This window comes from Rhinopithecus bieti, unplaced genomic scaffold (assembly GCF_001698545.2).
Source record: "Rhinopithecus bieti isolate Rb0 unplaced genomic scaffold, ASM169854v2 scaffold_26546, whole genome shotgun sequence".
NCBI lineage: Eukaryota > Metazoa > Chordata > Mammalia > Primates > Cercopithecidae > Rhinopithecus > Rhinopithecus bieti.
Window position 1 is genome coordinate 1,302,013 of NW_016812367.1, and position 24,763 is coordinate 1,326,775.

Consider the following 24,763-nt stretch of genomic DNA (forward strand, 5'->3'; position numbering starts at 1 on the left):
TTGACATCCTAGAGGTTGAGGGTTTTTTGTCGTTTTGCGTGTGTGTTTTTAAGAGTCAGAGGTCTCACTATACTACCCAGGCTGCTTCTCAAACTCCTGAACTCAAGCGATTTCTGGCCTCAGCCTCCTGAATAACTGAGACTACAGGCATATACCACCACACCCAGTGGCTTATTTTTAAAATAGCCTTGGGTCCATAAACCATAAGATATGGAAGAGTGAGAGATCAATCTTTGGTTTATAAAGTACAAGAGCAACTGTGAAAGGGAAGGTGAGAAAGGAGACTGAAGAGCTAGTAGTTTCTAAAGCAAACCTATTAGTGGTAAGTTCATATGAATGTGAAAATTTGTCCCATTAAAACCATCCATGTTCTGAAGACATTGTGCTAAACGAAATGAGCCAAGCCAAGCAAGGTTGCTCATGCCTGTAATCCCAGCACTTTGGGAGGCTGAGGCAGGAAGATCACTTGAGCCCAGGATTTCCAGACCAGCCGTGGCAACATAGCGAGACTCTGTCTCCACCAAAAAAAAAACAAAACAACAAAAAAAACTGGGAACGGGGACAAGTGCCTATAGTCCTAGCTACGCAGGAGGTTGAGGGAGCAGGATTGCTTGAGCCCAGTTCGAGGCTGCAGTGAACTGTGATGGTGCCACTGTACTACTGCAGCCTGAGCAACAGAGTGATGCTCTGTCCCTAAACAATAAAAATGAATCAATGAATGAATGAAATGAGCTGGTCACAAGAGGACAAATATTGTCCATTTATATGAAGTACATATAGTAGTCAAATTCAGAGACAGAAAGTAGAATGGCAATTGCCAGGGGCTGTGAAGAAAAAGAATGGGGACTTAGTGTTTAGTGGGTATAAAGTTTTAGCAGGGGAAGATGAAAAGAGTTCTGGAGATGGATGGTGGTGATGGTTGCACAAAAATGTAAATGAACTTAATTCCAGAGAATGGTACACATAAAAATGTTTAAAATTATAATCTGAGGAAGCTGTTTGTAAAAAATAAAAGCCCTGAAATTCAGATGTCAGCTGCAGAATCCTGAAATGATTCTTACCTGCTTTAATGTCACTTAGCGCAAAAAGGCCTACACGGGTATCTCCGTTCACAGACCACTTCTGTGTTTCACAGTTGGGCTGGCAGCAATGATTCATGAACCGAGCATAGTTTCCTTTGGGACCAGCATCAATGATTCGGTCCTAGAATTCCAAAAGAAGCTACACATCAGACTCCTGAGACCTCTGCTATGGATTAAAATTTGACTATTCTCTCTAATAAGCTGGAGTTCCTATTTGTAAAGACTGAACCTCTCAGAGAAAAGATCCTAAAGAACTTTGGTTCTCAAAGTGTGATCTCTGGACCAGCACCATCACCATTCAGAAATTTGTTAGACATTCAAATTCTTGGGTTGTGCTTCAAATACACTAAAGCAGAGACTCTGGGGCGTAGCATTCTGTGTTATATATAACAAGGCCGCCAGAGGTTTCTGACTATACTGAAGTTTGAGGACCACTCCCCTACAAACAGCAGCTTATCCCACTTTCTATTTAGGTAGTTTCAATCCAGATGCACATTAGAAATCACCTAAGAAGATTTAAATACTAATGCAGAGTTCCAATCCCAAAGTAAGATCAGAATATCTGGAGGTGAGGATCTCACAAATCCTAAGCGCACAATTAGAAATATTTACAAAGGTAAATACCAAGAAAGGGTTTTATTATAAAAACTAAGGCCAGGTGTGGTGGCTCATGCCTGTAATCCCAGCACTTTGGGAGGCCGAGGCAGGTGGATCACGTGAGGTCAGGAGCTTGAGACCAGCCTGGCCAACATAGTGAAACTCTGTCTCTACTAAAAATAAAAAAAGTAGCCAGGCGGGGTGGCGGGTGCCTGTAGTCCCAGCTATTTGGGAGGATGAGGCACGAGAATCGCTTGAACTCAGGAGGCAGAGGTTGCAGTGAGCTGAGATCATGCCACTGTACTCCAGTTTGGGTGACAGAACGAGACTCTGTCTCAAAAGAATTTAAAAAAAAGTACATGTTCTTATCAGTGAAATAATTAAATATTTAACAAATAATTTTCTCAATCTGTAAAATAAAATAAAAAAGAATTATGTACTTTTCTGAGTTCAAACTTGAAATCCTATAGAATACTCAAAGATATAAGCTCCAATTTTCATTGAGTTGTTCAAAAACAATGCTAAAAACAGCTGTATTGCCTCTGGCCATGAATACCCAGAAAATGAGCACTCTTACCTACTCCAGAACCCCAATCCAGCAATCCCAGTGGGTATGGGAAAAGACCCTGCCTTGGGAACTGTGTTACATGCCTACAAATACTATGGCTGCAACACAAATTTTACAATCTTGTAACAGTGAAAACAGCACTTCCCATTACTTACTTTGTCTAGGGTGAGCATATAGAAATTAGTGATATCGTGTTCTTGAGCATAGCGAATTCGAGCTCTGCATTCTTCTTCATCTATAAGCTCACCCACATACTCATTCACAAATTCACCCTAGAACAAGAAATATCTCCTGACTTAATGGCAAAAAGGACACCAGTATCCAAATGTATACATTTTAAAAAAATTAATCAAAACATCAGATTCTACAAAGCAGATTACATGAGTATAATTTTATGCAATATAATTACTTTTCAATTCCCAACTATTTGATAATGAGAAACACCTCCTTACTCCCACCCCTGTCACCAGCACAAAGATTAGGATACACTGGATACTAAAGATCCTTCAGAATGGAAGATTAGTAAGTAAACTAGAGCTTCCTTATAAAGAGAAATGGATGACCAATCTCTACCTGTCCCAGAGCCTGAGAATTGGTTTCCCTGAATAAACTATGTTCATCTTCCTTGGCGCTTGCTCTGCTCCACATTTCAAAGGACCATCCTCCCTATTCATTATGCTACAGTAACTCTGGCTTTCACACGTGTTCACTCCTAACCTGCAGGGCTTTAATGGTAACCTTGCCTGAGGCAATAGCTACTTATATTTCAAGTCTCAACTTAAAATAGCCTCAGAAGCCAAGAGTGATGGCTCATGCCTATAATCCCAACACTTTGGGAGGATCTGTTGAGCCCAGGAGTTTGAGACCAGCCTGGGCAACGTGGTGAGACCTCGCCTCCACAAAAAATACAAAAATTAGCAAGGTGTGGTGATGCGAGTCTGTAGTCCCTGCTACTCAGGAGGCTGAGATGGGAGGATCACTTGAGCCCGGAAAGTGGAGGTTGCAGTGAGCGGAGATGGCACCAGTACGCTCCAGTCTGAGCAACAGAGTGAGACCCTCTCTCAAAAAATAAATAAAATATCATCAGAGACAAACTAGTTTCAGTTCCTTCGTCACAAGTCTCTAGAGCCCTTTATACTTCCACACTGGGAGGTGATTTGTTCAATATTTTCCTCCCTCCAGAATGTAAACTTTACGAAGGCATAGGTCATATCTCTCGTCTTGGTTAGTGCATCCCCAGCACAATACCTGGCACATACAGTAAATATAAAAAATAACTACTTGGTAAATGACTGAATGCCAACCCATACTATGCTACATTTCCTAGAAACCAATAAAAGTCTTCAGAAAATGTAAGCAGAATAAGGCTTATTTTATTTTTTTAAAAAAAATGACTATAAAATGTTATTTCTTAGAAACTTCAAGATCCTGCCAAGTTTTAAGTTGAAGACATTACTGCATTTTCATTCAATAAGGCTTAACCTTCTTACCCTTCATGTTTCATGAAGCCAGATCTATTTTTTCCTCACTAAAAATATTTTATTAGTAGGTGGATCAATGTCTCTGTATCATGTGCTCACTGTCATCTCTCTTAATTACTGGTTGTAGGATATTCACAAAAAAGCAAACAAAGCCATAGCATCTCTATGAATGTCCCATTTTTTCCATCCTCCTACACAGTGACCATGATCAATACAAAGGACTTAGGAGATCAAACCCATTCATTTGTGAGCCTCTAAACTGTGGAAGGATATGGCAAAACACAACAATAAGGTTAATTATTAACTGTTATTTTCCTCTATGATGAATTTTCTAATGTCAAGAATTAATGACATCAAGCAACTGCAAAGAGGAGAAAATATCTGGCAATTTAGCTTTTCTAACCTTTTAATATCTGTTTTTGTCCGTAGACCCCAACCCCGCTGTAACGTGCGGAAAATTTCAACCTCTGGATATTGGCGCTTGGAAAAGCACTGGTTTTGACAACGCCCTCCGGCAGGACATACTGTGGGGTGGCACTCATAGAGCAGCATGCGGTTGATGCATTCAGAGTCTATCCCACAGGGGTTCTCATCAGTAGCTTTACAGTTGCAACGGGGTATTTCAGATAAGTCTGCAGTGAAGATCTGTACCCTGCCAATAGGACGGTTCACCTGGAAAAGTAGCAAAGTATACTGCATAAAACAAGTCAGCATAAGACAATTAAGGCCCCGAAAAAGGCAAACTTTTTTTCCTTGAAGTTGCAGCCACATTTCCCATGACTTTGAACTATCAATACTTAGACAGTTTGATATAAAAAACAGAGCCTCACTTGACATACAAAGCATGAACTCCACAAGAATTGCTTGAACCCAGGAGGCGGACGTTGCAGAGAGACAAGATTGCACCACTGCACTCCAGCCTGGCCGACATGTAGAGACTCCATCTCAAAAAAAAAACAAAAAAACAAAAAACGAGCTGGGAGCAGTGGCTCATGCCTGTAATCCCAGCACTCTGGGAGGCCGAGGCGGGCAGATCACGGGGTCAGGAGATCAAGACCATCCTGGCTAACATGGTGAAACCCTATCTCTACTAAAAATACAAAAAATGAGCCGGGCATGGTGGCGGGCGCCTTTAGTCCCAGCTACTTGGGAGGCTGAGGCAGGAGAATGGTGTAAGTAAACCCAGGAGGTGGAGCCTGCAGTGAGCCTAGATTGTGCCATTGCACTCCAGCCTGGGTAACAAGAGCAAGACTCGGTCTCAAAAAATAAATAAATAAACTAGGTTTCTGTTCTTGCCACCTGGTGGTGCCACATTTGCTGCTACAAAACAATAGGTATTATTCTTCCTTCCTTTTTTTGAGAGGGAGTCTAGCTCTGTCACCCAGGCTGGAGTACAGTGGCGGGATCTTGGCTGACTGCAACCTCTGCCTCCTGGGTTCAAGCGATTCTCCTGCCTCAGCCTCCCAAGTAGCTGGGACTACAGGCATGCGCCACCAAGCCCGACTAATTTTTGTATTTTTAGGAAAGATGGAGTTTCACTATGTTGGCCAGGCTGGTCTCGATCTCCTAACCTTGTGATCTCCTGACCTCAGGTGATCTGCCTGCCTCGGTCTCCAAAAGTGCTGGGACTACATGCGTGAGCCACCATGCCGGGCAAAAGCACTATTCTTAAGTGGCAAATTAATGGCATGAAATCATCTGTGCGTAATTTTTTTTTTTTTTTTTGAGACGGAGTCTGGCTCTGTTGCCCAGGCTGGAGTGCAGTGGCCGGATCTCAGCTCACTGCAAGCTCCGTCTCCCGGGTTTACGCCATTCTCCTGCCTCAGCCTCCCGAGTAGCTGGGATTACAGGCACCCGCCACCTCGCCCTGCTAGCATTTTTTGTATTTTTTAGTAGAGATGGGGTTTCACTGTGTTAGCCAGGATGGTCTTGATCTCCTGACCTCGTGATCTGCCCGTCTCGGCCTCCCAAAGTGCTGGGATTACAGGCTTGAGCCACCGCGCCTGACCAATCTGTGCGTAATTTGAGTTCCTCTATGCCTCCTGCATTAGCCTCACAAGTACCTGGGACTACAGGCAGGTATCACCACACCCTGCTTATAATTTAAAATCTTTTAAAAGGACTATAGCAATGTCACTCACGGATTAATTTAGAAGTGGTGCTGGTGCTCAAAAATATAGTGAAAGTCTGGTGAGGTACAACATGAAGGTCAAACAATTATTGTAATACCAAAGTCATTAATGTAGAGGTTTTAACAAATACTAGCAATAATAAGGAAAGACAACAGATGTTCTAATACAATAATGGATTTGTGCATGAGAATGTATCTCCCCTCATTTCACATTATTTCAGTGGAAACAGTCAAATTTAGTCTTCTGAGACACAAACCACACAAAAAATTGGACTGTTCAGGAACTGTGATTTTGAATAAATTACTTGCAAGACTATTGTGAGAATAAGAAATATATGTATAGTACAGCACCTAGCTGCCTCTGAAACATGGTAGACACATTAAATTCTTTCTTCCTTTCTTATGTAATGTCCTTATGATTGTTTCTCTCATATCAAATATTCTAGATTACTCATTCCAGTCCCCACCTAAATCACTATTTTCTTTGTTTTTTTTTTTTTTTTTTTTTTGAGACGGAGTCTTGCTCTGTCCCCTAGGCTGGAGTGCAGTGGCGTGATCTTGGCTCACAGCAAGTTCCGCCTCCTGGGTTCATGCCATTCTTCTGCCTCAGCCTCCCAAGTAGCTGGGACTACAGGTGCCTGCCACCACACCTGGCTAATTTTTTGTATTTTCAGTAGAGACGGGGTTTCACCGTGTTAGCCAGGATGGTCTTGATCTCCTGACCTCAGGTAATCTGCCTGCCTCGGCCTCCCAAAGTGCTGGGATTACAAGCGTGAGCCACTGGGTCCGGCCTAAAATCACTATTACTTAAAAGTTATTTCTATCCTCTAAATTTTCAAATGCTTTCATTTCTTGAATTTTATTATTTGCCTGCTCCCCTTTAATATTATAAAATCTACAATCTGGATATATACTGTTATCAAACCATTTTTCTATCAAAATTTAACAGGAGGAGGCCAGGTGCAGTGGCTCACATCTGTAATCCCAGCACTTTCGGAGGCAGAGACTGGAGGATTTTTTGAGCCCAGAAGTTCAAGACCAGCCTGGGCAACACAATGAAACCCTATGTCTACAAAAAATTTTTAAAGCTTAGCCGGGCATGGTGTCAAGTGCTTGAGGTCCCAGCTACTCAGGAAGCTGTAGTGGGAGGATCGTGTAGGCCTGCAAGACACTCCAGTCTGGGTGACAGAGCAAGATGCTGTCAGTGGGGGAAAAGGATGTAGGTCTCACTGCCAGATCGGTTCCTAGATTCATCAAATACTGGTTAAGGTTTGGAATCTTCTTGTTAACGGAGAAATACCCTCAACATATGCAACTGGAAGCCATAAGGCTTACAATGTCTAAGGCAAATTCTAAGGGGATAGACAACAGCTAATCTCAGTCACCCAAGACTACAACACCTGAATAGGGCATTTGAACATTCACTTCTGATTCAAATTATTTTTACCTGAACTATATATTTCTCTCTACAAATACCTGTTTTTGTTTTGAGACAAGGTCTTACTCTGTCCCCCAGACTGGAGTGCAGTAGCACAATCACAGCTCACTGCAGTGTTGACTTTCCAGGCTCAGGTGATTCTCCCACCTCAGCCTCCCAGGTAGCTGGGACAACAGGCACCCAGAATTTTTTTTTTTTTGTAATTTTTGTAGAGACTGGGTTTTGCTCTGTTGCCCAGGCTGGAAAATGTATGTTTCAATCATTGTTTATCAACTGCTCTAACCTGTTATTAATCCAAAAATAAGTTTCATACTTATCACATCATAAACCAAAAGCAAACCAACAAAAGAAATCCCACATGGTTAAGAACAAAGACACGGATATGTAATTCTAAGTAAATCTCACTACAGATCAGGAGTTAAGTAACTTTTTCTGTAAAGGGTCAGAAAGTAAATACTTTAGGCTTTGCAGGCCATATATCTCCACATGTAGCTCAACTCTGCCACTGTAATATAAAAGCAGCCATATGTAATATGTAAATGAAAAAGCATGTCTATATTCCAATAAAATTTTCTGGATACCGATTGAAAGTTGAATTTCATATAATCTTTATGTGTCACAAAATCTCTTTTCTGCCAACCACTGAAAAATGTAAAAACAACCTGTAGCTCAAGAGTATTACAAGAATAGGCAGTAGACCAGATTTGCCCATGAACCATAGTTTGCCAATGCTTGCTCTAGATCCTTTTCTTGGAAATATTTATTTAAAAAAAAAAAAAGTGGAGGGAAGAAGCCTTTAAATTCTTGATGAGATCACTCACAGGAAACTGCTGTCTCAATAGCTCAATATGGTTGATATGGTAACTCTAAAATGCCTACCTTGCTGTTATCTGACCCTTAGGACTATGTGAATAGAATTATTTTCCATTTCTGAGGCCTAACAACTATGTTCTGAGATTATATGTCACATACATTGTGAGACTCATTTAGATCCAATTATAGGTTTTGAAATTCTTAATTTCAGAAGTTGTAATTATTTGTAAGGAATAATAGTTTATGATTTTTTTCGTTCTTTGTTCTTTTTTTAATCCAATGTTGGTATGGATATTTTATGACATTTAAAGTAACAATCAAAAGGCCAGGAGTGGCAGCTCATGCCTATAATCCCAGTAATTTGGGAGGCCAATGTGGGAAGATAACCTGAGGCCAGGAGATCGGCCTAGGCAACATAGTGAGCTCCTCATCTCTAATAAAGAAAAAAAAAAAAAAAAAATGGGCCAGGCACGGTGGCTCACGCCTGTAATCCCAGCACTTTGGGAGGCTGAGGCAGGATTGCTTGAGCCCGGGATTTCGAGACCAGACTGGCCAACATGGTGAAACCCATTTCTACTAAAAACACAAAAATTAGCCGGGTTTGGTGGCACGCACCTGTAGTCCCAGCTACTTGGGAGGCTGAGGCAGGAAAATGGGTTGAATCCAGGAGATGGAGGTTCAGTGAGCTAAGATCATGCTACTGCATCCCAGCCTAGGCAACACAGCAAGACTCTGTCTCAGGGAAGAAAAAAATTGGAGAAAAAAAAAAAAAAAAAAGCCTTCAGAAGCAATGTTTATGACTTTTATCCCTTTTTAGAGGTCTTCCAAAGTTCGAAAAGAAAATATTCTTATTTAAAAGAATAAAATTCAGGCCAAGTGTGGTAGCTCACACCTGTAATCACACCTCTTTGGGAGGCTGAGGTGGGTGGATTGCTTTGAGCTCAGGAGTTCAGGACAAGCCTGGACAACATGGTGAAACTCCAACTCTACAAAAAATACTAAAATCAGCCAGGCGTTGGTGGCTCAGGTCTGTAATCCCAGCTACTTAGGAGACTGAGGCAGGAGAATCGCTTGTGCCCAGGAAGCGGAGGTTGCAGTGAGCCAAAATTGTGCCAATGCACTCCAGCCTGGGTCACAGAGTGAAACCCTGTCTCAAAGAAACACACAAAGAACAAAACTGATTCTGTCTTGTAAATACCATGTAAGTCCATCAGACGAAATCTAAGACACAGTATGGAATTTTAGTGTTCTTACATTTCCTGTATCTTGTAACTTACTACTTCATCATTACACATTATTACTCATCATAATCCACAACTATGCTAAGGAAGACGGAAATAATAAGAAAAGGGAAACACAATGGAATTACATATAAGCACGATGAAATAGTGAAATAAACTGTCACACTTTAGACTTCTTACGGCATTACCCAAAGTACTGCATTGTCGTTTAAAAAAGTATAAAAGACTGTCTACTACACTTGAGGAAAGGAGTTTAAAAATAAAAAAGCAAAGCAAGTATAAAACACTGGAGATACGATCTTGAAGGTCTGCTTTCAGTAGGGTTATCAGATTTAGCAAATAAAAATCCAAGTCATCTAGTTCAGTCTGAATTTCTGATAAACAACAAAAGTTTTTCAGTTTATGCTCCATCCAATATTTGAGACAAACGTAAACATACTAGATTCTAAAGATGGTGGTGAAATTAATCTCCAAGTAACATCTCAGATTATCAGTCTTCAGAAACACACAGCCAGGTATGGTGGCTCATGCCTGTAATCTCAGCACTTTTGGAGGCTGAGGCGGGTGAATCACCTGAGGTCAGGAACTCGAGACCAGCCTGGCTAACACAGCAAACCCCCGTCTCTACTAAAAATACAAAAATTAGCCACATATAGTGGTGTGTGCCTGTAATCTCAGCTACTGGGGAGCCTGAGGCAGGAGAATTGCTTGAACCTGGGAGATGGAGGTTGCAGTGAGCCAAGATTGCGCCACTGTACTCCAGCCTTGAAGACAGAGGGAGATTCCATCTCAAAAACAAACAAACAAACAAAAAAAAACAACACACACACACACACACACAGGATAAGTGAACAAATAATGCATTTCTAAGAACAAAAAAGAAACAGGGTATTCTCATCCAGGAACAATGCCATCAAAGATGTTTTACAAGAACAACCTGAGTAACCTCCTTTTCTCAACAGGCCTAACAATATTCTTTCATGTTTTATGATACTTGAACATCACCACTAACTTATCTGATAAAAGGAGGTTTGTAAAAAGGATTTAGTAAATATTAGGTTGGCGCAAAAGTAATTGAGGTTTGCCATTAAAAGTAATGACAAAACTGCAATTATTCTAGCAACATAACACTAAAATTTCTAATAAATTCGTTCTCCACTGTCTCTTTATTTTTATGTCTGTCAATATGACATAAAAATATTTAAAATACAAAGGCTCCACTGGACCCAGATGAAAATGGTGATGACTATTTTACTAGTTAGGTTAAAGGTTAGGTGCACCTAAAATTAATTTTCCTGACATTGGCAATCCTGGCAATGTGCTAGGAATGGTGTTCTGGTACTTGTTTCTTACCTTTTTTTTTTTTTTTTTAGACAGAGTCTTACTCTGTCGCCCAGGCTGGAGTGTAGTGGCACGATCTCGGCTCACTGCAACCTCTGCCTCCCGGGTTCAAGCATTTCTCCAGCCTCAGCCTCCCAAGTAGCTGGGACTACAGCGACCTGCCACTACGCCAGGCTAATTTTTGTATTTTTAGTAGAGAAGGGGTTTCACCATAATGGCCAGGCTGGTCTCAAACTCCTGACTGCAGGTGATCCACCCGCCTCAGCCTCCCAAAGTGCTGGGATTACAAGCGTGAGCCACCACGCCCGGCTATTTCTTACCTTCTTTAAAGCTCATACCTCTACCTAAAACGAACTATGCTTGTGCTTCCATTCTTGTCATGAACAGAATGGGAAGAGCCAGCTATTCCGTTTCTCTCCAGAGAAGGTCCCCCAAGATTTTCTCCTCACCTTTATATGTTTATAAGGTGGTGGTTTCTTGTCATTCTTTCGGTCTTCCTGCAGCTGTCTTAGCTCTTTTTGGGCCTTTAATTCCTCAAACCTTGCTGCAGCTTCCTGAAGAGCTATGAAAACAGACAGCACAAGTCACTCCCAAATCTCTGGATGGAATTATTTATTTATTCATTTATTTTTTACTTTTTCCTCTTTAAGTTGGAGAAACTCCATTTTTTATACAAAAATTGACCAACGCTATATGAAAAAGAAAACACATAACAGCTATTTTCAAACAGGTAATGTAGTCCGAAGGGTATTCAGACATAGTATTAAGACAAAACATAATCTAGAACTCAATGGCTATACAGACTACCACCCTTTAGATCACAGGTGTCCAACCATTTGAATACGAGGACTTTTTTTGCTTATCTGTGGTGGTGGATATCATAAAAATTATGCACCAACTTTTTTTTTTTTTTTTTTTAGCTCATCAGTTATCGTTACTGTTAGTGTATTTTATGTTTGGCCTAAGACAATTCTTCCAATGTGGCCCAGGGAAGCCAAAAGATTAGACAACCGTGCTTTAGATGAGAAAGCAAAGTCACTGCCTTTAGGCCTTTCTTTCCTCAGTCCTAAACCTCCCACTTTTGGAAACATGCTACTTCTTAGGTGCCCCAGATATTGTGCTCACTCTCCTCTGGCAGAAATTCAAAGTTGAAGCTTTGTTCTCCTTCCGGCCTCTTATCCTAAGACTTGTTTTGTAAATATAAACTATTAGCTCTAATGATACACAGATCTTCATAAATAATCTACACTCAAGTCCTGTACATTTTTTTTGAGACAGGGTCTCACTCTAACATCCTGGTTGGAATGCAATGGCACAATCCCAGCTCACTGCAGCCTCGACCTCCTAGGCTGAAGTGATCCTCCCACCTCAGCCTCCCGAGTAGCTGGGACTACTGGCATGCACCACCATGCCAGGCTAATTTTTTTGTAGAGACAAGGTTTTGCCATGTTGCCCAGTCTGGCCTCAGACTCCTAAGGTCAAGGTATCTGTTTGCCTCAGCCTCCCAAAGTGTTACGATTACACACGAGTTACTATGCCCGGCCCCTGTATTTTCTCATGCTTAAAAGATTGCAATATCTGAAAAGTCCAACAAAATCTTAAGATTCTCATTCTGCACTTAAAACTGTTAATTCATTTTTCTTCACCCACATTAAAAACTCTGAGAATCCCATTCTTCCCACTTTCTCTGTGCCTTTCCCCAAGCTCTGTCATCCTTTAAAGAAACTCTCCCCTCTGACCCATCCTTTTCTTCATTTCCTTGTTTGTATGTGTTCCATGGAGTCATCTAAATTGTCCTAAAATGTGTCCTTTCCAGAATCATCTAAATTGTCCTAAAATGTGTTCTTCTAAGGAGGCAGACTAGGACATTATTCGGCATGTATTCCTTAACATCTATCCAATATAAATCATATTCTCCATCCCCATGAACAATTCACTGTCTAGTCTCATTCATATACTCTTATCTTTTTGGTAGGTAGGTAGGGGGCAGAGGAGGTGGACGTGGGTAGACACACCAGTCTCGCTTGCATACTGTTACACCAGGCTAGGGAGTGCAGGTGGACAAATCAAGCCTCCAATTCTCACACCGGGTTCCAAGCGATTATTCTCCCTACAGAGAACACATCACGAGTAGACTGGATTAGGATGCAATCACCATGCCTGGGCTAAATATTTTTTTATTTTATTTTTTTTTTTTATTTTGAGACGGAGATCTCAGCGTCTGTCACCACGGGCTGGAGTGCAGATGGTCGCAAATCATCAGCTCACTGCAAGCTCCGCCTCCATGAGTTATACGCCATTCTACATCTGCATCAGCCATACCCGAGTAGATCATGGGACTACAAGGCACCCGTAACCATGTCGCCAAGGAAACTATCATTTATTTAGTATATAATCTATTAGTAGAGCAGGGGATTTCACCTGTGTTAGCCAGGAAATGAGTCCTTAGATCTATCATGACCTCGTGATACGCATCCGCTACTCGGACTCCACCAAGTAGACTGGGATACAGAGCTTCGAGCCACCGCTTTTAATAGAGACAGGGTTTCAATGTGTTGGCTAGGCTGATCTCGAACTCCTGACCTCAAAGGATCCACCTGCCTAGCCTCCCAAAGTGCTGGGATTACAGGCGTGAGCCACCTTGTCCAGCACAGTCTCGCCATTTCTGCCTCTCACTGATTTTCCCACGTGCAGCCTCTCACCTTTTAAACGGCCCAACAATGTCGCAGGCTGAAGTTTTTAAAACTCTGCTCTAATTAGGGAGCTAGTTAGATCTTCATCCTTTCAGGAAAATAGCCCAGTACTCCCCCAACCATGTGCTGAAACCATCCCAAATCCTTGGAGGTTGCTAACTCAGGATTTTATTAACAGATTCAACATGTGCTTTCCCATGTGATGTCTTCTTGATAAAATGTATCACATTTTAAGTCCTTTTCCTTCTTCAAAGTCAGTGTAGAGGTTAAGAGTTTAGATTCTGGCTCTACTATCAGAGTGAGAAACCTTCCTCTATCACTTACTGGTATTGATACGTTGGGGGCAAGTACTTTAACATTAATGTGCCTCAGTTTCCTCACCTGCAAGATCAGGATGGTATCTACCTCATAGGGTTATCATAAGCACTTAAAGCAGAAAATAAACAATGAACAGGGTCTGGCAAACAAAAATGGTAACTATTATTATTATGATGATTCATTCCTCAGAGTCACTTAGTAATCATCTATGACTTCCAAACATTGCTCCCCAACTTCCTCTTGCTCTATTCCCACAGCATATACAATGCACACTTCTGCCGCAATATTAATACCAAAATCCCAGCAGATATTTCGACTGCTGTTATCTATTTCAGATTCCCCTGCAAAAATACAAGTTCCAAGAAGTCACAGGCACCTAGAAACTCCCTCACTGAGGCAGAATCTCAGACCTTAGGCAGGCTCAGACCTGAGGTATTCCTTATACTCTACCTTCTCCCCCAACCTCAGTGGTGGCTAGATCTGTGCAGGCCAAAACACTGGTCACTTGATCCCTGACCACCTGAGATTACAAGACTCAAGACCTCAGCTCCTGAAGTATTAGTACTAATAGCACAGTACTATGTATTTTTGTATTAGCAGTAGAACTGATAGATAGCCCATATCTCTGTATAGAAACCACAAGGCAAACAGGTTAAGTGAGGAGCTACTAAAATAACATGTGGCAAACAGAACCTTTGTTAAACTTGTTCCCTATCGACATTACTCCCATTCCCTAACCAGGAAGCTTTATCTGCTTAGAATCTTTTTCCATGTCACTTGCTTAGAATCCCTTTTCATCTCACCCTATAGACAAAATCTTACACAGATGCTCCTCATGTTAACAATTGGTTTACCTGGATATAACCCCATCATAAGCTGAGGAACATAATGGAAGTGCATCATTGTAAAGCTGTAAGTTGGACCATTTTGACTTCGGAACCATTTGTACTTTAAGGACCAAATATATTAAATAGCAAGAGATGTATTATCTTTCGAAGGACAGCTAGAGGAAGAAGGTAATTACCACTAAGGGGATACCAATTATGTACTCTGCAGGGACACTTTTTATAATCCCACTGAATTCCTAGTTCTGCTGATAACAGGGTACCCTGCCTTCATTGCTAGGCCAGTTTACAAAACTTTATTTTGATTCAGAGCATTTATGCTTTGATCTTTACTAGTTTGCTCTACAATATCTGGTGAATTTTGTTTCTTTCCAACAAGCTTTAAAAAAGAAAGAAAAGAAAAGAAAAGAAAAGACAAGACCAAACTCCCTGGGGCAAATGTAGCTCTGCTAGAGTCTAGCAAACTGAAGTGTTTCTTCTATGAAATAGTTTCAGAACTCCATTATTTGATGGAATGCTGAGAAAGCAACTGATAAGTCAAAAAAAAGCTCAAGGAAATTCTAATTAAGTAAAGATTAAGGTTCAAAAATAATGAGTTACATGGGTCAACTTCCTTGCAAAATACGGTATTTGTAGCCACATAATGTCCTGAGAGGACAAAGGCAGTTTCAAAATGGAGCATATGTGAATTCTAAAACAGAGCACTCAGGCAACAGAGGTATATGTTTGCCTGAGAAACAAAAAGGATAAAGTTACCTTTTTTATATGTACCATCCACTCCTTTGCCCATCTTATCCTTGCTGCTCACATCACCCTCCATGTAAGGGAAGACTCGGGCCTGGTGAGTCCACAAATAGTCATTAGATCCAAAAAAGAGGACAGGGAACTCTCCCACATCATGTCTCATCTTATCAATGTTGGAAGGAACAGCTCGAGGATGGCAGATCTCGGCTGGCCACCACCTGGGAAAGGTGAAAAAGAGAAGGGAAACCTCTAGAAAGCTGCAAAGCATTAGGAAAATAATCTACTCATATAAGAGTAAGGATTAGCAATGTCTGTCTGTCCACATTAAAGTCCATCTTACGGCATTCTTACAACCTAACTAGAACACAAACAATTGTATGTGCTAGAAGTTGGAAAACCCCTGCCCACATTCTTATATAGGCACACACTCCCTTAGACTCAATTATTCAACTTCAAGGACTCTACCTAAAAAAAAAATGATATAGGAACAGACACTTATGACAATAACATTCACTGAAGCATTATAAAAAGGAAAAACTGCAAAAAATATAAATGCTCAACATCAAGAAAATAATAGTATTACCCATGGTATACTATACAAAATAAAATACAATTTGGCCTTTAAAAAGGAAACTTTGAATAATTATAGAAGAACAGCACCAAGAAATCAAAACACAAACACACACAAACAAAATCAAAGAATGTAAATTACTACACAACTATTTTAGGGAGACAATATGGTATTACCTATTAAAGCTGGAAACCTCTATCTACCTACTTTACTCCAGAAAATGCCCTAGAGAAGGCCCTAAGTATATAAACCAAATATATACTTGTATATAAGTGTATACTTATAATCAAGGTCCCAAGTATATAAACCAAGAAAAACTGACCAAATGTTCACAGTCCAAACAGGAAAATGGGTAAGTGAACTAGACATTATGTGACTGTATAAAGGAACAGTGAACTATGAATGAACCAGCATACTATACTATGATGAATCTCAGGGGCATAGAAGTGAATGAAAAAAGTTGCAGAAAAATATATCAACAATAATTCCTTTACATAAAGGTCTAAAACATACCAAAGAAAACATTAAACTCTCACAGAACAGCGAAGGAATGAAAAAGCTAAAATTTAGTATAGTGATTACCTCTGGGGGTAGGAGAGAATGGAATCAGGGCATGGAATAGACCTCAAAAGTACCAATAGTGTTCTATTTATTTAAGTGGAAGGTACATACACAGGTGTCACTTTTGTTATTCTTTAAAATTATGCATGTTACATCCTTTGTGCTTTCCACATTCAATCAAAATATTTTTAAAAAGAAAAAATGGCTGGGCACAGTGACATGTACCTGTAGTCCCAGCTACTCAGGAGGCTAAGGTGGCAGGATCGCTTAAGCCCAGAAGTTTGAAGTTGCAGTGAGCAATGATCACACCACTGCACTCCAGCCCGGGTGACAGAGGATACCCTGTCTCAAAACAAACAACCCAAGACACAAAACAGTAATAATCTGTAAAGACAGTTATTTTGGATGGTGGGGGGACATAACTGTGGATTGGTACATTTGGGAGTACATATGCTGAAATGTTAACAATGTACCTGCCTTATGAGATTATTAGTGTGTTTTCATTAAAAAAAACTTTCCAAAAAATACATAAAAGAAAAAAAATTTTTCCACAGAGAACATGTATTATTCCTATAATTGCAAATCATAAAGTTAGGCTTCTTTTCCTATAAGGAAAACATCAATAAAAGAGGGGAGGAGTACCATGCCTAATTAAGTAGATCATTAGAAAATACATTAAGCATTGTATATGAGAGGTCTCAAGAAACAAAGGACAGTAAAAGAAATGAGTGCTATTCTCCAGGATTACCTGTATCGTCCAACTTTTACCCAGACAATCTCCCTGTAGTGTGGCTTTTTGCCTGCCTTACAGTCATTGCAATACCAGTTTCCTTCAGGGATATCAATGTTCAGGCATTCACGATGAAAAGCAGCAGGGCAAGAATCACAGCACAGAAGGCTGCCTCCTGTGGGAATAAAAAAAAAAGTGGCATTCAGATCACAATACCGCATTTAAGAACCCAGTTAAAATAGCTTTTGCTCAGCTCTTAACCAGCTTAGGGCTTATTAGTTTAACTAGTTATCCAGAAAATCTATGCTGAAGAAGTATTCCCGCTCCAACATTCCTGAACACTGCTCCCCTGAAAGCTTGTTAGATTCACAGCTAATAAACATGAGATCCTATTGGCAAAATTAAGTTAAAGCAATGAAGTCACAAGGGAACCTATAAAAGTCATGTATGTGTAGATCCCATACGCATATATATATATATTTCTTTCTTTCTCTTCACTAAAAGACATACTAAATAAAAACATTATCAGTGACACACAATGACCAGAGTATAAACAGCATAAGCTTTATTTAACTCTAGTCAGGTTCAGGTTGGAATTCTAGCTCTAGGACTACATGCCTTTGAGAAATTCACTTTCCTTGCTGAGCTATAATTTCCTCAGCGGTAAGGAGTTTTCTCTAACAAACAATAACCACATTTGTTTGAGGACTCACCTAGTTAATAAATCACCTAGTAGCAGCTGACACATAAGTAGTAACTCTATATGGTTAGTTCCTTCCCTCCTTTTAAAATTACTAACTTTTCGGCTGAGTGCAGTGCCTCAGGCCTGTAATCTCAACACTTTGGCAGGTTGCGGTGGGTGGATCACCTGAGGTCAGGAGTTACAGAATAGCCCGGCCAACAGGGTGAAACCCCCTATCTACTAAAAAAATTAGCCAGGTGTGGTGGCACATGCCTGTATTCCCAGCTACTTGGGAGGCGGAGACAGGAGAATTGCTTGAACCTGGGAGGTGGAAGTTGCAGTGAGCCGAGACCGAACCACTGCACTCCAAGCAGGGTGACAGGGCAAGACTCTTGTCTCAAATAAATAAATATATAAATACTTTCAAAACACAGTAGTTTCAGCAGATAGGCAGGCATTTTATTTTGTTGCCAAAAAGAAATGAGCCACACTGTTGCCAGAAATGAGCATGCTTCAAACATGCTAAACTCAAACATGTAATTCCAAGTTTTACCCTTGAAGAGGTGAGTAAAGCCTTAGCAAAGAATATATGCGAGTTAATCTTGTTCTCACTGTGCTTCTTTCACCTCTTAAAATCCTACTACAGAAAAAGGCGGGGGTCTTGGCAACCGGAGGAGTTAGGAGGTGTGGGCCAAGATGGCGGCCGCCGAGGTCGCAAACTGCATCATGGAGGTGTCCTGTGGCCAGGCGGAAAGCAGCGAGAAGCCGTACGTCAAGGGCATAACGTCCAAATATTACTACTTTGACTCCTACGCCCACTACAGCAATTCCATGTTTCACAACCATCACCTCTTCAAGGACAAGGTAGTGCTGGATGGGGGCACGGAAACAAGCATGTTCGCCAAGGCCGGGCCCGCAACGTCATCGGGATCGAGTGGTTCCACTAGCTCTGAATATGCAGTGAAGATTGTCAAAGCTAACAAGTTAGACCACTTGGTGACCATCATCAAGGGGTAGGTGGCGGAGGTAGAGCTCCGGGTGGAAAAGGTGGACATCATCATCAGCAAGTGGATGGGCTAACTGCCTCTTCTAGGAGTCCATGCTCAACACCGTGCTCCACGCCCGGACAAGTGACTGACGCCCAATAAGCCTCATCTTCCCAGACCGGGCCACACTGTATGTGACGGTCATCGAGGAACGGCAGTACAAAGCCTACAAGATCCACAGGTGGGAGAACGCTTACGGCTTCGATGTCTTGCATCAAAGATGTGGCCATCAAGGAGACCCTAGTGGACCTGGTGGACCTGAAACAGCTGGTCAACAATGCCTGCCTCATAAAGGAGGTAGACATCTACACCGTCAAGGTGGAAGACCTGACCTTCACCTCCCCGTTCTGCCTGCAAGTGAAACAGAATGACTACGTACACGCCCAGGTGGCCTACTTCAACATCGAGTTTATGCACTGCCACAAGAGGACCGGCTTCTCCATCAGCCCCGAGTCCCTGTACACGCACTGGAGGCAGGTGGTGTTTTACATGGAGGACTACCTGACCTTTAAGACGGGCAAGGAGATCTTCGGCACCATCGGCATGTGGCCCAACGCCAAGAACAATTGGGACCTGGACTTCACCGTCAACCTAAATTTCAAGGGCCATCTGTGCGACCTGTCCTGCTCCACAGACTATAGGATGCGCTGAGGCCCGGCTCTCCTACCCTGCACAGGCCCAGGGGCTGAGCGTTACTAGACGATTGCGGGGCTCCCCCTTCCTCTCTCTCCCTCCCTCCCGCAGAGGAAGTTTTAGGGGCCTGGGCTGGGGGGATGGGGAGGGCACATCATGACTGTTTTTCATGACTTAACGTTTTTATATGGTTGCATTTATGCCAATAAATCTTCAGCTGGGAAAGAACAAAAAAAAAATTCCTACTATAAACATACTTCTGGGTAGATAGATGGAAAGCAGGAAAGGAGGGTCTATCTAGTGACACTAGAGGTAATATATAGGAGAAAGCCGGAAAACCAGGAAGAGAGAAGAGGGAAACCTGCATTTTATATATAATTTATTCCCATGCTGACTTTTGCCTTTTTTTTTTTTTTTTTAACAGTCCAGAGATCTTTTATTTTTTTTTAACACCTATGATGCCATGAATTCATAGGGAATAGGTTCCAGCAGCTCAGGCTCCTTCCCATTGGTTCTCACAGTATGCTTCTCTGAGTGGAGCAGGCTAGTGCTTCAGTTGAACCCAGGTAACTTTCTCTTCGGCTTCTTTTTCTGATCATTTTCCTTCACACGTTTCAGGAAGCTATCTTGGCTCTTAGAGTGCTTAATGTGCTCAATATGCACATTGAATCTCTTGCCAAGAATCTTGCCCTTGTTTACAACAATGCCAACAGCATGCTGGGTAACATTGTAGACTCTCAGTTTTGCCATGGTAACACTAGTGGGGCATTCCTTTTTGAAAAGTACCCATTCCCTTGATGTCTACAATATCACCTTCCTTATAGATTTGCATATATGCAGCCAAAGGAACAACTCCATGTTTTGTAAAAGGCTGAGAGAACATGTATCAGGTGCCTCTCCTCTTTCCCTTTGTGTTTTGACATTTTCACAAATTACAGGAAGATGGCAGTTCCGGCCAAAAGGACCTTTACTTACTAATTCTCTTCAACAAGCTCTAAAAATAAGAGTGGAAGTTTTATTTGTTTTTTGTTGGGGCCAGGGGTGTGTTTCAGATCAGACTCCTACTTCAACTGGAAAAGCTCGCCTTTTGTCTGTATTGTATAGTGAAGCTCAGATTCAGAGTAAGATTATATTTGGAAATGCATCTGCTGCTAAAAAACAAGTCTGAAGAACAATTATACAGTCCCAAACTCTATTTAGCTATTTTGGTAATCAAATAACCTAAGAATGGTACACTAACAGTGACATAAATTCAACTAGCCCAGCGGCAGGATACCTTCCTGCAACATTCGTATCTATGCTTAGTCACTTGCCGAATTACAACTTGTTTAGTCTGCTTACATAGTCTTAGGAGAAAAATCTTCCTTTCATTAAACTGGCATTCATGATGCACTAGAAATATTTCATGTACAAAAAGGCACTCAAAGAAGGATATAACACTAAAAGAAACCTGGATAAAAGAAAACCCACTGAATAAAGGTCAAAGGTCAGAGCTGAGGGGACAAAGTGTCAAGCACCTCTGTATTTCAGGACAGAGCCCAATGCAGATTGAGCTGAGGAAGAACATGAGGCAAGAAATCAATAGAACTACTCTGGGTAGATAGATGGAAAGCAGGAAAGGAGGGTCTATCTAGTGACACTAGAGGTAATATATAGGAGAAAGCCGGAAAACCAGGAAGAGAGAAGAGGGAAACCTGCATGAGTCATTAAAACAAAGATGAAATGAGACACTTGGTGGAAGAGGGAAAGAAAGAGAAAATGCATTTTAAACATACTGCTAAATTGAAAGGGTCCAATTCCTTACAATTTGAAATTTACCAATTATCCTACTACCCGGGTTAACTACCTTTAGTCCTCTCCTTTACATGAGGGGAAAAAAAAGTTGTAAGACTATTTTCTATCCCTGTTCACTAACCGCAGGATAATCTTAGTTTATGGGAGCAGTCCTTGGGCTTTTTGGCCTCAGGCTTTCCTTAAATTTACAGGACCACATTATGCTCTTGAAAAATTACAAAGAAACCCAAAGTGATTTTGTGTATACAAGGTATACTACAGATATTTGCCAGAGATAAATTAAAACTAAAAAAATGTTGTTTCTAAATTCATTTTAAGTATCTAATTCATTTTATTATTTTTAAATTTTTATTTCCTAGTTCCTGCAAACAGATACTAAGAATTAATTCATTAAACATGATTAACATTTTAATAAAAACTATACGTTTCCTCATTTTCGTCACACAGGGTGGAGTGCAGTGGTGTGATCTCAGCTCACTGAAACCTCCGCCTGACAGGTTCAAGCGATTCTCCTGCCTCAGCCTCCCGAGCCACGCCAATTTTTTTTTTTCTTTTTTTTTTTAGAGATGGGGTTTTTTGCCAGGTTGGCCAGGCTTGTCTGGAACTCCTGGATTCAACTGATCTGCCACCTCGGCCTCCCAAAGTGCTGGGATTATAGGCGCGAGTCATTGCACCCGACACATTTTTGCAAACATTTTATTTTTTTTTGAGACAGGGTCTCGCTTTGTCATACAGGCTGGAGTGCAGGCACACGATTTCAACTCACTGCAACCTCCGCTCCCTGGTTCAAGTGACTCTTCTGCCTCAGCCTCCTGAGTAGCTGGGCCTACAGGCATGCACCACCACGCCCAGCTAATTTTTGTATTTTTAGTAGAGACCGGTTTCGCCATGTTGGCCAGGCTGGTCCTGAACTCCTGGCCTCAAGTGATCCTTCTGCCTCCCAAAGTGCTAGGATTACAGGCATAAGCCACCGTGTAGAGCCCATTGTAGCAAATATTTTAAATTGCATTTGTTGCAATATGTTATATGACACACATGAAGAAAGTATAGCCTCTCAGATATATTGCTGGAAAAGAGTGCTAAAATAACCTGTTCAATAACTATGGATATTCATTCTTTGATGCTATACTAAAACTCCACAGTGTAGAGTTTAGTTGCAATGTGGAAACTGAAACTATGTCACTAAACTTAAAACGACTACACTAAAATTCATTGATCTGTCTTCTACTTTGAATGGATCTTTTACACATGCAAGGTTTTTAACATCATGCATTAGCTATATTAAAAATATTGCCTCATCTCTACTAAAAATACAAAAAATTGGCTGGGCATGGTGGCACACACCTGTAGTCCCAGCTACTCGGGAGGCTGAGGCAGGAGGATCACTTGAACCCGGGAGGAGGGGGTTGCAGTGAGTCGAGATCGCGCCACTGCACTCTAGCCTGAGGACAGAGCCAGACTCTGTCTAAAAAAAAAAAAAAAAAAAAAAAGTTCATTGAGTCATATGCATCTTCGAAATGGCCTATTATAATACTTTTAAAATCACATTTATTAATACTACCATGATCCCATCAGTAAGTACTAAGAAGCTGTCAAGTTGAAGGTAGAAGATAATAGTTTATGAAAATTTTTATTTTCACTTAAAAGCTCAAATTTTATCATTGGCCATTATTTTGCAGTTGTTTTTCTTGAATTGACAGGCTCGCAGTTGTTCATTTTCAAGTAAATGTCTGCTACATATCCAAGCATGAATAACCACAGTTTATCAGTAACTCTTACAATTAAAAACGGTGTTCCATGAACAATGTGGATAGTTCAGCCTGAAACTCAGTTGCATGAGTGCTTTAACTCATGATAACCATCAGTATGCAAAGAAATGGCTTTATGTGTACTTCCCACTTCATCACAGAGAACAGGGAAACAATGTTCACTTCATGGACAGGATACAATAAAACTAAGGTGTTTTACTTCAAGAAACTTCTAAGGTAAAACTGCCATGCTTTTACTGCGAGTAGGTGATGATACAGAACGCAATGACTGCTTATTTGTATTGGTTTGGAAGTACTGCCTTGGTTTATACTAAGGTGGCAGCAGTTTTACCCATCCACTGACTGTGTACTATCTTTCAGATTTCAACTAAGCGAACAAAGCTTCCAGAATTAACTAAACGCCAGTCTTTGGCTACAGAGACAATATATCGCAAGTAAGGAAAATTATTTTTTTACAGAATTATTGGCATAAACATACAAATCTCCTTAGTGATGTGAATTCAAAATATGTGAGACAAGTCTCAACCAATTTAGAAAGTTTATTTTGCCAAGGTGAAGAACACGTCCATGACACAACCTCAGGAGATCCTGGCAACATGTGCCCAAGGTGGTGGGAGTACAGCTTGCTTTTATATATTTTAGGGAGATAAGAGACATCAGTATGTGTAACATTGTCATTGGTTCTGGGAGGGGCTTGGGGTTCCAGGTCATAAGTAGGTAAAAAACAAAAGGTTGCATTCTTTTGAGTCCTTCATCAGCCTTTCACTGAATATACAATTTAATCTGGCTCAGTGAATCTGCATTTTTACATAAACAATAGGGCAGAGGAAGCAATCAGGTACGCATTTGTCTCAGATGAGCATAGGGATGACTTTCTGTCCCACACCAGTAAAGATAAGCTATCGGTTTCCACTGCCAGGGTGAAATTCAACAGAACACAGCAATTCTCCTGTCTCAGCCTCCCAAGCAGCTGGGATTACAGGCTTCCGCCATCACACCTGGCTAATTTTTGTATTTTCAGTAGAGACGGGGTTTCACCATGTTGGCCAGGCTGGTCTCAAACTCCTGACCTCAGGTGATCCACCTGCCTCAGCCTCCGAAAGTGCTGGGATTAGAGGTGTGAGCCACGTCGCCTGGCCTGTAGCTGTATTATTGAGGAATAAAATGGGAGGCAGGTTTTCCTGATGTAGTTCCAAGCTTGACTTTTCCCTTGACTTAGTGATTTGGGGCTCCAAATTTTCCTTTTGTGGATTTATTTTCCTTTCACAGTGATAGCTTTTTTTTTTTTTGGTTATTTTTTGTTTTGTTTTGTTTTGTTTATGAGGTCAGTCTCACTATATTGCCCAGCCTGGTCTTGAATTCCTGGGCTCAAGCAATCCTCCCACCTTGGCCTCCTGAATAGCTGGGACTACAGGCATGCACCAACGTGTTCAGCTTCTTAGTGATATCTTAAGAAAGAGGAAAGAAAAAGAAGGTATTGTTTTCTTGGAGGAAGTCATCTTGCAGGGAAAGTGGATAATAACAAAGATAATTTTTAGAAGAAAATCAAACAAAATGAGGCAGGCTGTGGAAAAGCCCTACAGAGAATTAAAATGAGACCAGAGACCATTTAAGCTTATTTTCTCACTGTGCAAGGGTTTTAATCATATCTTTTCATTTAATTGATGCTATGTGATAAATATGAC

At 41.1% G+C, this 24,763-nt stretch overlaps 1 protein-coding gene and 1 pseudogene across 5 annotated transcripts in view; one reads left to right on the top strand and one right to left on the bottom strand.

Annotated features, from left to right (window-relative positions):
• Positions 1-24,763, bottom strand: part of NSD1 (nuclear receptor binding SET domain protein 1) — a 177,671-nt gene that overhangs the window by 15,196 nt on the left and 137,712 nt on the right. For all 5 annotated transcript variants that reach the window (XM_017896072.1, XM_017896073.1, XM_017896069.1 and 2 more), the window contains 6 exons: positions 17,173-17,329; positions 15,305-15,510; positions 11,142-11,254; positions 4,133-4,400; positions 2,403-2,521; positions 1,062-1,203 (listed from right to left, as the gene is read on the bottom strand). In XM_017896072.1, the coding sequence (XP_017751561.1) occupies positions 1,062-1,203; positions 2,403-2,521; positions 4,133-4,400; positions 11,142-11,254; positions 15,305-15,510; positions 17,173-17,329 (1,005 nt within the window). The remainder of the gene's footprint in view (positions 1-1,061; positions 1,204-2,402; positions 2,522-4,132; positions 4,401-11,141; positions 11,255-15,304; positions 15,511-17,172; positions 17,330-24,763) is intronic.
• On the top strand, positions 18,338-19,881 carry LOC108544784 (protein arginine N-methyltransferase 1 pseudogene; annotated as a pseudogene).